A 13,020-nucleotide genomic window follows, 5' to 3' on the forward strand; every position below is an offset into this window, starting at 1 on the left:
GGAGTTAGAACCCAACATCATCTCAAAGGGCCACACTGGGCAAAAGGGTTATCTGTATCCAACTTGTGTAGACGCGAAGTGCAACCACCATCAAACACCTGGCTGTGACTAATGGAAGGTTTGGTTGTGGGTGGTTCTTTCAGTGGTGCTGAGGTTACTAGATGAAAGGCGGTAGCAATACAAACATGTGAAATGAGACAAGGTAGGGCTGGCTTTTTGTTTCAGTTATTTATCATAGGGCTGCACAACGGATCAGGGCCAAGAAGGGAGTAAGGCAGTCATAGACCAGGCATACAGCGTACCTCCCTAAGAACACTTATGGTTCCAGTCATTTGCTCCTAGACACAAGAGCTTTAAATATATTGGGTTGCATCCCATTGCATTATTCTCAGAGTAAACCCAATGAAACAAATGGACTGATTTTTTTTTTCAGAGTATACCCACTGAAATAAATGCCCGCTGATTGTGGTGTATCAACTCTATGACTTAGTCCGATGCAACTCATATTATATATGTCAACATATAAACATTCGCCAAGGAAAAATTCTAAATGTTGACAAGGCAGATAGTAGGAATTGCTGCTTGGCAGTGGAACGCCTTTCGTGGGATGGATTATTAAGACTCCTGGCACCTTGGTCCTTGGACATATCTGCAATAGAGACTTAAAGCATTTTAACATTTCTCCCCAACGATTGCTGGGGATTGTAGTTCTCTGAAGAGGACTACTGATCTTAGCACCCTCCCCTAGGAGTCTTTGGAGAAACCCTCAGTGTTTAAGCCAATACGGGTTTGTACTGTAGATGCACTCCCAAAGAAATGTTCCAGAACGCCTTCTTGCAATGGAGGGATTTGAAGAAAACACTGTAATGTCACGGTAACATCATGGCTTTCGGATGTGTTCTATTGAGCCTTCCTCTTGTCCGTCCCAAGTGCTTAGTTAACGGAACAGAAATTATTTCTTTTCACTTTAATTAAAGCAATGTAATTGTATTTTTGTTTTTGTTTATTTAAAGAAAGACCAGTTCATATTTTTTTTAAAAAAAGAAAGTGATCAGAACCTTATTCCTAAATGCTTAATTTGTAAACCTCATTCATCTCAGTGGAATTTACTTCTAAGTGTGCATACGTCTGAAGTGTCAAAATATGTGTGCACATTAGTGGGAGTGTGAAAGAGAGTGAGAGAATAAGATTGCTCCCTGGCACCAGTAGAACCAGTAATTAAAGTCTTTAATTGTGCGGCTTCTCAAACCATATTTTACGTCTTTTCCTTTCAATGATTGAGCTGGCCTCCGTGGATGGGATTAAATAACATCTGCTCAAAATGCCGGTTTTCCCCAGTTAACCAAAAAGAAAAAAATGGTCAAGATGTATCTACTACTGCTGCAAAAGTGTCAATTATGATTGAAGAAGAATTGCAGGGGGAGGGGTGTAGATAGAACTGATATGGCTTTCACTGGACTGCCAGCTTGGAGGAGGAGTGTTCCCCCCCCCCCCACTTTCTTTTTCAGAGAGAAGTCCTTTGTTCCTGTTTTGGCTCAATACACAGTTTCTCCCCAAGTTTCCGGATGAGTTCTGCCAGGTCTTCTGTGTTCTGTGATTTTTCTTCAAGGAGCTCATAACGGAGGCTTGAGATGTCCTGTTTAATTTCTTTCAGCTCACCTATAAGAGAGGGAGAGAGAAGATCAAGGGCTTACAAGAAGAAAAAGGAGAAGCCAGGGATGGGGAGGGGGACAACATTACGAAAAGCCCTGATGAATCAGACCCAAAGGCTCATTTGGTCCAGCAAATAAAACCTTACAACCCCCTGGAGCATAGGGAACTGGCTGGCCTCAAACAGGGTTCTGCCACCATTACCTCTAGCTCCCCCTCAGGATGCCAATGATTATATATATATTTTGTTCTTGGGAGAGTTATAACCCAGAAGCCACGGCAGCTATTATGCTAGGGTATGCTGCAAATCAAAAGAGAAGCATTGTAGCAAAGGTGCCATTTAAGTATGGGATGGGTGAACCCAACAACGTTTGCTAGCCTTTTAATTCTGCTACCCGATATTCCAAACGACATCCATTTTGGAAGCCTACCTTCATTGACCTCGTCACTTTCTTTGTCCACCTGAGCTTTCAGTACGTATCGCTTGATAAGACGTTTCATAATTTTCTGGGAAAGAGAAGCAGAAAAGCCTTTCAGATACAGTATTGGCTTGCGCATCCTGATGCTAGACAGCAGTAGCGGCACATGGGGGGAGACACAATTGTGTCTGACATAGACCCATAATGTTGCCGTATTTTGAAAAGCAAAGAAGAGGACACATTTGCTGACTTCTGTGGGGGATCTCTAGGATGACTCTCATACCCATGAAGAGGAAGGCTCAGAGCCAGGGGTGTGGTGGTGAGAGACAGGAGATAGGTCAGAGGATGAAAGGAGGGAGCAGAATGGTTGGATGCAACGGGCTTGAGCGAGAGAGAGAGGAAGAGGAGGGCTGTGGATAATCCTTCTCTGTTTGGCTGTCAAGTTCTTCACAGTTACTGTACTCTATTAGCATCTAGATCCTACCTGATACTTCCTTTGAGGGTTCCTTAAGCTGTTTAAGTTGAGGTCATCTGAGCTTCTTATACTTGATTCCTTACTTTGACCTAGCTGAAAAACAGAAAGAAAAAGGTACTAAGTGAGGATTTTTAAATAAATCTCTTCTTCCCCCTTTCCCGTCTTACCACATATTTCATTAGAATACTGTACTCCTTAAGCATCGCTCCTATGCACAAGAGGGAGGATTTGGAGATATTTTGGATAAAATAACTCTTAATGGGGGGAGCTGCTGGGGAGAAAATGAATGTAAATGTTTGCTGAAGAAATGAATGTCTTCAATGAATTTTTAAGGCCACAGTCACACCATTCACTATAAACAATCATGGCTTGCCCCAAAGAATTCTGGGAGCTATGGTTTGTTAAAGGTGCTGAGAGTTGTTCTCCTCACAGAGCTACGATTTCCAGAGTGGTTTAAACAACCAATCCATCTCCACAGGGAACTACAGCCCCCATAATTCTTTGGAGGAAGCCCTGAGTGGCATCATAGTGATTTAAATGCGTGGTGTGAATGGGGCCCAACTGCATGCTTCAACAGCAGGCATTACAGAAATCCCATTGCTCCAAGACCAACATGGAAATCCAAAGGACTGGTTAAGGGGGAAGGGAAAGGATTGCTCAACCCCTTCACCACCAATTCACTGGAAGAAAGCTTTTAAACTTTATAAGTAGCCTACAATGAAGATGGAATCATGCAGGTCATAGAGGGCTGGGGCATCCTTTCTTCTGCAGCATTCCCAAAAGCACAGATCCCTTGGAGCAAAGTTACCTAGTAAAATGTTTTTTTGAGGGCTAGCAACTTTTGTGGGTTTATTTACAAGGCTGCCTTGAGATTTTTGCAGTGCAGCTTTCAGGAAGCCAAGTGCCTGTGGGGCCATATGCAAGAATTCATTTCTTCTAATTGTGGAAAATCTTCTTTTTAATTACACTGCTAACATGAGCAGACAGTTCTCACAAAACATTTGCTTGGACCGGTTAAGACTTGTTACAGCAATGTCTGGACCGATTCCTGGATTTCAGTTGTGTAAGCAAGCCATACCAAGGTAATGTTATGTTGCATTTCAGAATGTGACCGCTTGGTGGCAAGCAATGCTCGGTTTCTAAAGAAGCCTTTTATTCTCTCACAGGAGCTGGAAGGCTGCCATGAAGGTTTATATCAGCAGAATTGGACGGGTAAGTAATAGCCATTCATTTTACCCACAGGAGTGAATCATCGGATTTGGGGAGCTGATAAACATTCTCTGTGAAGATGCAGAAACACTCAGGCTGAGCTCTTATTAGAACATCTACACATCCCTAATTTAGCCTTTTTTCCTGAAAAGGTGAGGCGGGGGGAGCTTATCTTCCTGGTTCTGGTTTATGGAGTTTATCTTCCTCTGGTTCTCATCCCCTGCCCTTCTCTATTACTTTGGGTTGTATGCATGAGCAGAATGACTTTCATGAGCGCAACAGAACTTCCTCTCCATCTCTTCCTCCTGTGCAACCTGCAAATCTGCTACAGGAGTTCCCCTAAGTCTCTGGAGCACATTTGAGGGAAGTGCTGATGGTGTTGGTGGTGGTAGCAGAAATTCCACTGCACTTGCATAAGTTTGCAGGTGTTTTTCTGCTCATGCAATGACTTAGGGGGATTCAACCCTACGCCCCCTGGATGGTTAAGTCCAGTCAAATTCGACTATAGACTACAGAGTTTGACAGTGATACACTGCCCAAAGATTTTAGGGTAGGTGTCTGTCCCAACATTACAGAGTCCTCTTTTGGAAGAGCTGTCAGGGGGCAGTCATCTAGCTGAAGGGCTGTCCACCTCAATTCTGTTTCAAAGATGAAGAACCATCAGAACATCTATGGTGATCTGTTTTGCATTCTGTTTCCCTTATAGTCATTATTTCCAAAATTGCATGTATACACATAAATTAGCAAACGCAAATTTTACGCAAACTGATACCACCTTCTTATTTCTGTGTTTTTGGTTATGCATACATGGCCACCCTACCTAATTAGGAGTCTCCTCCCAATTGTATAAGTTGCAGGTATGAAATAGATATGTGTTAACATGGGCAAAAAGGATGCCCTGGTCACTCGGTTTAAGATTTTCTTAGCAGAAATTGCTATCCTGCTGATGTGGACAGTAACCCTGAACCTTCAGTATTCTACATAATTTTACTTTCCACTTAGCAGCAGAAATGATGGAAAGTTGCACAGATAAACTCCTCTTCAAGTTAGTTGGGGGGAGGGATCTAGAGGTTAAATGCGTATGTCCATACAGATATGAATGCATGTTGTCAAGAGCAGATCTCCTGTCAGCCCTGCAATACTGTGGTCTAAACCACTGAGCCCCTTGGGCTTGCCGATCGGAAGGTCGGTGGTTTGAAATCCCTGCGACGGGGTGAGCTCCCGTTGCTCTGTCCCAGGCTCCTGCCAAGCTAGCAGTTCAAAAGCATGCCAGTGCCAGTAGATAAATAGGTACTGCAGCGGCGGGAAGGTAAATGGCGTTCCCATGCACTCTGGCACTCGTCATGGTCCTCCATGCGCCAGTAGCGGTTTAGTCATGCTGGCCACATGACCCGGAAAGCTGCCTGTGGACAAACGCTGGCTCCCTCGGCCTAAAAGGGAGTCGAGCGCCGCAACCCCATAGTCACCTTTGACTGGACTTAACCGTCCAGGGGTCCTTTACCTTTACCTTAATCTTGCGTAATATACACATTCCAATCCATAACTAGTAAAAGGAGTCAGCAGGCAGTGCTACTTTCTGGGATATCTGTTTGTGTGTTCAAAGCTAAGCCCACAGACATTCCTTCCTGCACATATGACCATTGGTTTAGGTTCCACATTTCCACCACAATGGACACTGAATCAGAGGCAATTCACCCTCCAGACTTCAAAACTGTAATCAAGAGAAACGAAGGATGCTTTTCTCTCTACCAAGAACCCCCCTGGCAGAATTTGCAAACTCAAGACTGCATTTAGAAACCCTGCGGCCAGCAGAGCCAGGCTGGGCTAGGCGTTTGGACACCTCCACACTCCCTCCAGCATAGCAGATCCAGAATTTGGATTGCTCTGCCCGTTTCTAAAATTGCAGCCATCAAATTAACGTTGTAGGTTAGGGAATTTCTACCAGAAACCCTTGAAAGAAAACAACCCTTTAATTTAGTGGTGCAGGTCTGGCACGAATTGCCCTCCTCCAATGGAGTCATGCATTGCATAAAGTTGTTTACAATTCCAGAATGCGGCGGGTTTACTCCATTGCGAAGTTACCTTATTCATCTCAGCGTCTTCCTGGAAACCTTTTCTATTGCAAAACAACAACTTAAAAACCCACTTCTTTATTCTGAGCGAGAAGTAAATCAGAGATTTGGGGCTAGGCACTAGGTTGAACGGCACCGGGAGCGTTCTGCCCTCCTCAAAATAGGAGAACCACAGTTTTGCTCTTGCAAACTTCCATTCCACATCAGCATCATCCTGGAAGGTAGAGGAAAGAGTTAAGCAGTGGCCATTTGAAATGATATGCAAAAGTTGTTTTGCTGGATGCTCAGACTCCAGCTAGACTCCTGCGCTGAACTAAACTGCAGGAAATAACAGTAACACTACTTCATAGGAAGAGCTCGCCTGGATCAGATAACGGGTGGATTGAGGTTCTACTTGTGTTCAGCCCATTTCTGACTGTGATCAGCTAGGTGGCTGGAAGAAGCTCACTGGCAGGTCATGATTCTAAGGAATTTGACTTGGACGCAGTCTAACGTAGTTGAACTTAGGTTCCATTGAAATCCGTAGGACAAATTAATACTGGCTTAGCTCAAGTCCTGTTGAAATAATGGCACTTTTAAGCAACTCGGGGTTGTAACCAGTGCTAGTCCTACTGAGAGTTTGTTTTTTGATCATGAATTTATATTTATTCTGAAAAATTGTACTGATTTAATAAAGCAGGGATGGAATACCAGTGGCCCTCCAGATGCCACTGGACTATAATTCCTGATATACTTTGACCACTGCCCATGCTGGCTGGGGCTGAGGGGAGCTGGGAGCCCGACCACATCATTACTCAATGATGACTGAGTAAGCTAAAGGTAGTTCAAAAGAGCATTATTACCTCAATCTCTTGGAATGAGCTGTTGATCATCGCGATAAGCATGTTCAACAGAACAATAACCATGGTGACGTTATAAACCCCATAAAGGACATAACCAATGTTCTCAATAAATTTGTGCCTATAGTTTATGACAACTGATTTCACTTCTGAGAGTCCAAATATTGCCCAGAACAAAGTCTTGAAGCTTTCTTCCACTCTGAAAGAAAGAAAAATAAATCCCAGAAACATGAACATACAGTGGAGTAAAATATCTGTAAAAGCTGAGTATGGGACCATCCAGGCTTGCCCTTGCCCCACTTTTTCCCCTATTACTGCTGAATCAGAGCAAACATCAATCGGATTTTCTCCAGATTGCTGTTTGCTCTGATATATCACTTAAGACCGGGTTTTCCTGGAGAAAGAGGCAGGGCAAGGGCAAAACCACTCAGACCCAGGCCTAGAAAGCGCAAGAGAAGCGGAAAACCTCAGACCCATGCTTTCTAGGCATGGAACAAGCCCTATGTCAGCACCAACCTGCCTCCAATTCATGATCATAGAATCAAAGTTGGAAGGACCCTCGAGGGTCATCTAGTCCAACCCCTTGCAATGCAGGAATCTCAGCTAAAGCATCCATGACAGATGACCTTCCAACCTCTGCTTAAAAACCTCCAAGGAAGGAGAGTCCACAACCTCCCGAGGGAGAGTGTTCCACTGTCAAACAGCTCTTACTGTCAGAAGATTCTTCCTGATGTTTAGTTGGAATCTCCTTTCTTGTAACTTGAATCCATTGGTATGGATCCTACCCTCCGGAGCAAGAGAAAAGAAATTTGCTCCAACATCCATGTGCTAGCCCTTGAAGATGGCTATCATATCTCCTCTCACTCTCCTCTTTTCCTGACTAAACACACCAGCTCTATCAACCATTCCTCATAAGGCTTGGTTACTAGACCCTTGATCATCTTGGTTGCCCTCCTCTGCACATGTTAATGGCGCAGGAAAATCAGGTATGTCATGATAATGTTAAAAATGTCCACATTTTAAATGTTCAATCAGGCATGATCAACCTCTGCTTTTGCACAAAAACCATCGGGGAGAACATGCAGTGGAAGTAGCTGCAGTTGATAGATACTTTAGCATGCACAAGCATAATTTAAATTTTAATGGACCTAGTGACATATATGGACACTAGCAACTAAACTATGCAGCACTGACTAAAGATGTCTACATCACACTCTTGTTATGTACAAACAGACCTTGTCCTAGTACATCTCGCATAGGAGGAGTGCATTATGTATTTATGCAAACTAAATAATATAAAAGAGGACCTAATCTATAATGCAAAGCAGGTGCTTCTATCTGCTGGTTGTTGCGGCTGTTCAGAGCTACCATAGCCGCTGCTTTTGGGGGTGACATCTGAACTGATCCTGGTAGTCCGTCTGAACTAGTAGAAATTGAAGGATTGCCCCAAAGGGGTAACCAGCACTTTCATTGAATGCACCAATCACCATGAATCCATTAACATGGAAGTGCTTTTAGAATTACTTTATAGTAAATGTGCTTGGCATTTAGATGCATCACTACTGCTAGCTTAGGAAACATGGTTGGCAAATCAATATTTAGGAATTGCAGACCATAGCTAACCATGGCCATAGTTTGGATACTTAACATTACAACAGCGAATGCGCTTAAATCCGACTGATTGCCTTCCAACAAAATCATCTACACTTACTACAGCAAAAGCAGATTTCAACATTTACTTACGTAGTGAAGGCTTCGTTTTGCTTTGCCCCCAGGTAGTAAGAGTAGAGATTAAACATTCCTATCATGAAAGCCACAAAAACCATGATAAATATGACCATGAACTTGAATATGTCTTTCACAGTTCTGCCAAGCGATATCTGTAGAGGTCCGAAGCTTTCATTGGCGGGCAGAATATAGGCGATTCTTGAGAAGCTTAAGACCACAGCAATTGCATACAGGCCTTCAGATATGATCTGAGGGTCGGATGGATCCCAGTCTATTCTTGCTGTAAAAAAACAAAAGAAAACCCACAAGAACATCTGTTTAATGTTTTGATATATGTTCCATATTTAGCTGCCCAAACATTAAGCCAATGTCTGGAGATCTTGCTGTGCATTCCCTTGTGATCAGAAGGAAAGCGCTTGTGAACAAGAGAGAGAAGCACCATTCAGAGGGATGTCAAAACAGAGAGACAACAACAAAATGGCTGCAGCTTTTCAGGCAAATTTGTGACATTACCCACATGCCGTTTCTGTGGCTATTAATGTATGAACTGCAGCCCCTAGTTAGGGTTGGGCAATATCAGCTTTTCAACACTGCAATGTATCACCAGTCAAACATTGAAATATAGTGACACATTGCGATGTTGAAAAGCGGAGGGAGGAACAAACTGCACCGGGCCTGGTCATGTGAGGCACTGGGGTGAAATCTCCTCAGCTCCCTCAGTGGGAGTGGCAGTGGATTCACCCTGGCTAGGGTGAATGCCAGCTCATTCCTCCATGAGCTGGGTGCTAGAGGGAGTCCCTCTGCTGTTAGTGCCTGGCGCACCGAGGGAAAAACAAGACTCAGGAGAAGGCGCCATCATGCTCTGGCCTTCAAATCGGTCCTGGACAATGTATTGATACATCTTTGCCCAGGCTCACTCCTAGTAATGGTTTTGCATACAGCTGTATTTTCCCCTCTGGTTTTTGACATTTCAGTGTCTCGTTCTTCTTCTTATTTTTTTAAAAAAATGTTGTTTCATTTAATTTTATGACTATGCAGTTATCTGGCTTTAAATTAAGAGTAATATAAAAAAAGGAGAGAGGCGAAATAAACAAATGAACAATTCTGTTCACAGTTATCTTTTTATTACTCATTCTTTCTTCACTTTGAAATACAGGTAACTTGGCAAAATAAGAATAAATAAATAGAAAGGGAGTGGAAAGGGGGTGGTCATCTAGGAAACAAGACTTTGGGGATCCCACTCATAATTGAACCCAATGCGTTTTGACTATATGCAAATTTGGCTTATGTGCTACCCCTAGAACGTAACCCCTGTGTAAGTTGAGAGTCACCTCTATTACAAAACAACAACAATATACAAACTGCATTGTGAAAGATAGAATCATAGAACTGTAGAATAGGGAAGGACCCCGAGAGTCATCTAGTCCAGCCCCCTGCAATGCAGGAATCTCAACTGAAGCATCCATGACAGATGGCCATTCAACCTCTGCTTAAAAACCTCCAATGAAACTAAAAACCTAACAGCTCTCAAACTCATCCATTGCAACTGCAGTGGGTTCAGAATTATATTGCTTAGGAAGTGAAGAGCAGATCCTCCACTGTTATAAATTGCCACTGCTTCCTAGAAACTGGTGGTGGAGCCTGAAATCCTATACAGTGGTAACTCAGGTTATATACGCTTCAGGTTACATACGCTTCAGGTTACAGACTCTGCTAACCCAGAAATAGTGCTTCAGGTTAAGAACTTTGCTTCAGGATGGCGGCGTGGCAGCAGCAGGAGGCCCCATTAGCTAAAGTGGTGGTTCAGGTTAAGAACAGTTTCGGGTTAAGTACGGACCTCAGGAACGAATTAAGTACTTAACCCGAGGTACCACTGTACATGCTTATCTGAGAGAAAGTCCTGCTGAACTCTGTGAGGCTTACTTCTGAGTAGACATGCAGAGGACTGCACTGGCTATTGCTTTTCTGTCCAGCACACATCACTTTATCTCACTGTAACAACTCCTGATTGTTCATAACCTCTCGATTTTACGTGAAGAAACTAGTTATACAGTAAGGGGGGGTGTATAAACTGCAGCTAAAAATGAACATTCCAGTTTCTTCATTTGAATTACAACCTGCTCTATAAGCCCAGAGCAACTTACAGCACTCTTTCTACATATTAATAGTTATGTTCCCAAAAGGGTTCACAATATAAGGAAATCAAATGGTTTAAGGATAAAAAAATAAGCTAAATAATTTTTAACATATTTATTAATAAAAATAGTAATAATGATGTTGTAAACATAAAAAACTGATGTGTTTATGTATAGCTATATAACATCACAACTACATAAAGCCATCCAAAGGATAGCGTCATTCCCATCGGGGCATTTTCTTCAAGCAGAAGAAAATTATTTTTATAGGATATATTAGGAAAGAAAATGAATATGAAACCCGCTGCTGCCTTGCCAGGCAGGAGTTGTAAGCTCACTGAAAGTAACTGAAAATCTCCACCACTTGCATGGGTTATGAAAAGAAGAGGACATGCAGCTCAGTAGTAATGAATTCCCCAGGCAGATTATATGCAGGCAAGAACTCATGGTGGAAAGCCTATAAGGCTCAACCATGTGAGAGGTCCCTCAGGAGAAAAAAAGACTATTGTATTATAAGCTCTAGATGAAAACATTTTATCCCACAATGGCCTTACATGTGAAAAGGATCATGGGGATCTTAGTAGACAACAAACTTAACATGTTCTACCCGGACACTGAGGTCCAGCACCAAGGACCTTCTGGTGGTTCCCTCACTGCGAGAAGCCAAGTTACAGGGAACCAGGCAGAGGGCCTTCTCGGTAGTGGCGCCCTCCCACCAGATGTCAAAGAGAATAACAACTACCAGACTTTTAGAAGACATCTGAAGGCAGCCCTGTTTAGGGAAGCTTTTAATGTTTGATGTATTATAGTATTTTAATATTTTTTGGGAAGCCGCCCGGAGTGGCTGGGGAAGCCCAGCCAGATGGGCGGGGTATAAATAATAAATTATTATTATTATTATTATTATTATTATTATTATTATTATTATTATTATTATTATTATTATATGAGTCAATGGTGTGATGAAGTAGCAAAAAGAGGTAACGCTATTCTTGGCTGCATCAACAGAAGTCCAGGGAAGTAACCAAGGGAAGTAATAGTACCACTCTATTCTGCCCTGGTCAGAAAACACCTAGAGTTCTGTGTCCAGTTCTGTGTGCCACGATTTCAGAAGGATATTGACGAGTTGGAACGTGTGCAGAAGAGGGTGATCAAGATGATCAAGGGTCTGGAACCCAAGTCTTATGAGGAATGGTTGAGGGGGTTGGGTATGTTTTGCCTGGATAAGAGGAGACATGAGAGGAGATATGACAGCCATCTTCAAATATCTCAAGGCCTGTCACATGGAAGATGGAGCAAGCCAGTTTTCTCCTATCGGGAGAGTAGAACCCGAACTGGAACAGTTCTCCTTTGCTCAGCCAACACAAATCTTAATGGTTCATAAACTCACCCAAAGTGTAGTATTTTATACTGGGAGGCAATGTCACCGTTTTCAAGTTCTTCATATCCACACCTGCATCGACCATGCTCTGGGCTCTGGAAGCATGCCAAAATGCCATGAACCTTGCAATGAACGAAGCTGCAAAAATAGCTAGCATCCCGAAATCCAGCATATTCCACAACTCAAACAGGTATTCCTTGGGACCTTGGGACCAAATCTCTTTACACTCGGACCATATCATACCTAGAGGAGGAAAGAAGAGAACACACACAGCATTAGCTTTCCACAAAATGTCATAGAAAAATGTCAAATATATCTGTTTGAGTTCTGTGTCTTGAGAAGTTGAGATACCTGCTTTAAAAAATGAAAGCCAAGTTCTTATTTTATTTATACAAGAAATATTCTACCCATTGCTTTGTGGGACATCATTGGGAGAAGAAAAGCCTATGGACTAAACCCTACACAAATCTTGGGTGGAGTCCCTAAGATGGTTGGGTGGTGCCTTGTATGCCTCCTTCCAGCAACTCCTGCAGCTAAGCTGGTACCAAACATATTGCTCTCCTTTCTTTTGGACCACATTAGCAAGGCTGAAGAGTGGGGTGTTGTCATCTGGGCAGCCCAGGACTTCCATACACACTGCCTAGGCTTCTGCGCAGGGAGGTCAGTTCAGTGCTGCTAACGCAGTAAAAACAGGAGGCAGCAGTTATGAGTTCCCGGATGCTGCAGCCACAGCAGGCACTGTGATCCTGCAGCTCTTTGACTTCACCCCCCAGAGGTTCGTTCCACTGTCTCTCAAGACGGATACCAACAGATTCTATTCAGATTCCCTATTCATTACAGTGGTGCCCCGCAAGACGAATGCCTCGCAAGACGAAAAACCCGCTAGACGAAAGGGTTTTCCGTTTTTCGAGGCGCTTCACAAGATGAATTTCCCTATGGGCTTGCTTTGCAAGACGAAAACGAGTTTTTCCCCTTTTTTTAAGCCGCTAAGCTGCTAATAGCCGCTAATAGCCGCTAAGCCGCTAATAGTGCTAATCCGCTAAGCCGCTAATAGGGATGCTTCACAAGACGAAAAAACCACTAGACGAAGAGACTCGCGGAATGGATTATTT

The 13,020-nt window shown here is 43.1% G+C and overlaps 1 protein-coding gene across 1 annotated transcript in view; it reads right to left on the reverse strand.

The window, feature by feature from the left end:
* Nucleotides 1-213: 213 nt before the first annotated feature.
* Nucleotides 214-13,020, reverse strand: part of TRPC6 (transient receptor potential cation channel subfamily C member 6) — a 70,025-nt gene continuing 57,218 nt past the window's right edge. The window contains exons 6-12 of the mRNA XM_081860218.1: nucleotides 11,918-12,151; nucleotides 8,408-8,672; nucleotides 6,668-6,863; nucleotides 5,836-6,039; nucleotides 2,554-2,637; nucleotides 2,082-2,157; nucleotides 214-1,659 (exon numbers count right to left, since the gene is read on the reverse strand). Coding sequence (XP_081716344.1) covers nucleotides 1,505-1,659; nucleotides 2,082-2,157; nucleotides 2,554-2,637; nucleotides 5,836-6,039; nucleotides 6,668-6,863; nucleotides 8,408-8,672; nucleotides 11,918-12,151 — 1,214 coding nt within the window. The 3' untranslated portion in view covers nucleotides 214-1,504. The remainder of the gene's footprint in view (nucleotides 1,660-2,081; nucleotides 2,158-2,553; nucleotides 2,638-5,835; nucleotides 6,040-6,667; nucleotides 6,864-8,407; nucleotides 8,673-11,917; nucleotides 12,152-13,020) is intronic.

The sequence above is a fragment of the Podarcis erhardii genome (assembly GCF_964252035.2).
Source record: "Podarcis erhardii genome assembly, chromosome: 4".
NCBI lineage: Eukaryota > Metazoa > Chordata > Lepidosauria > Squamata > Lacertidae > Podarcis > Podarcis erhardii.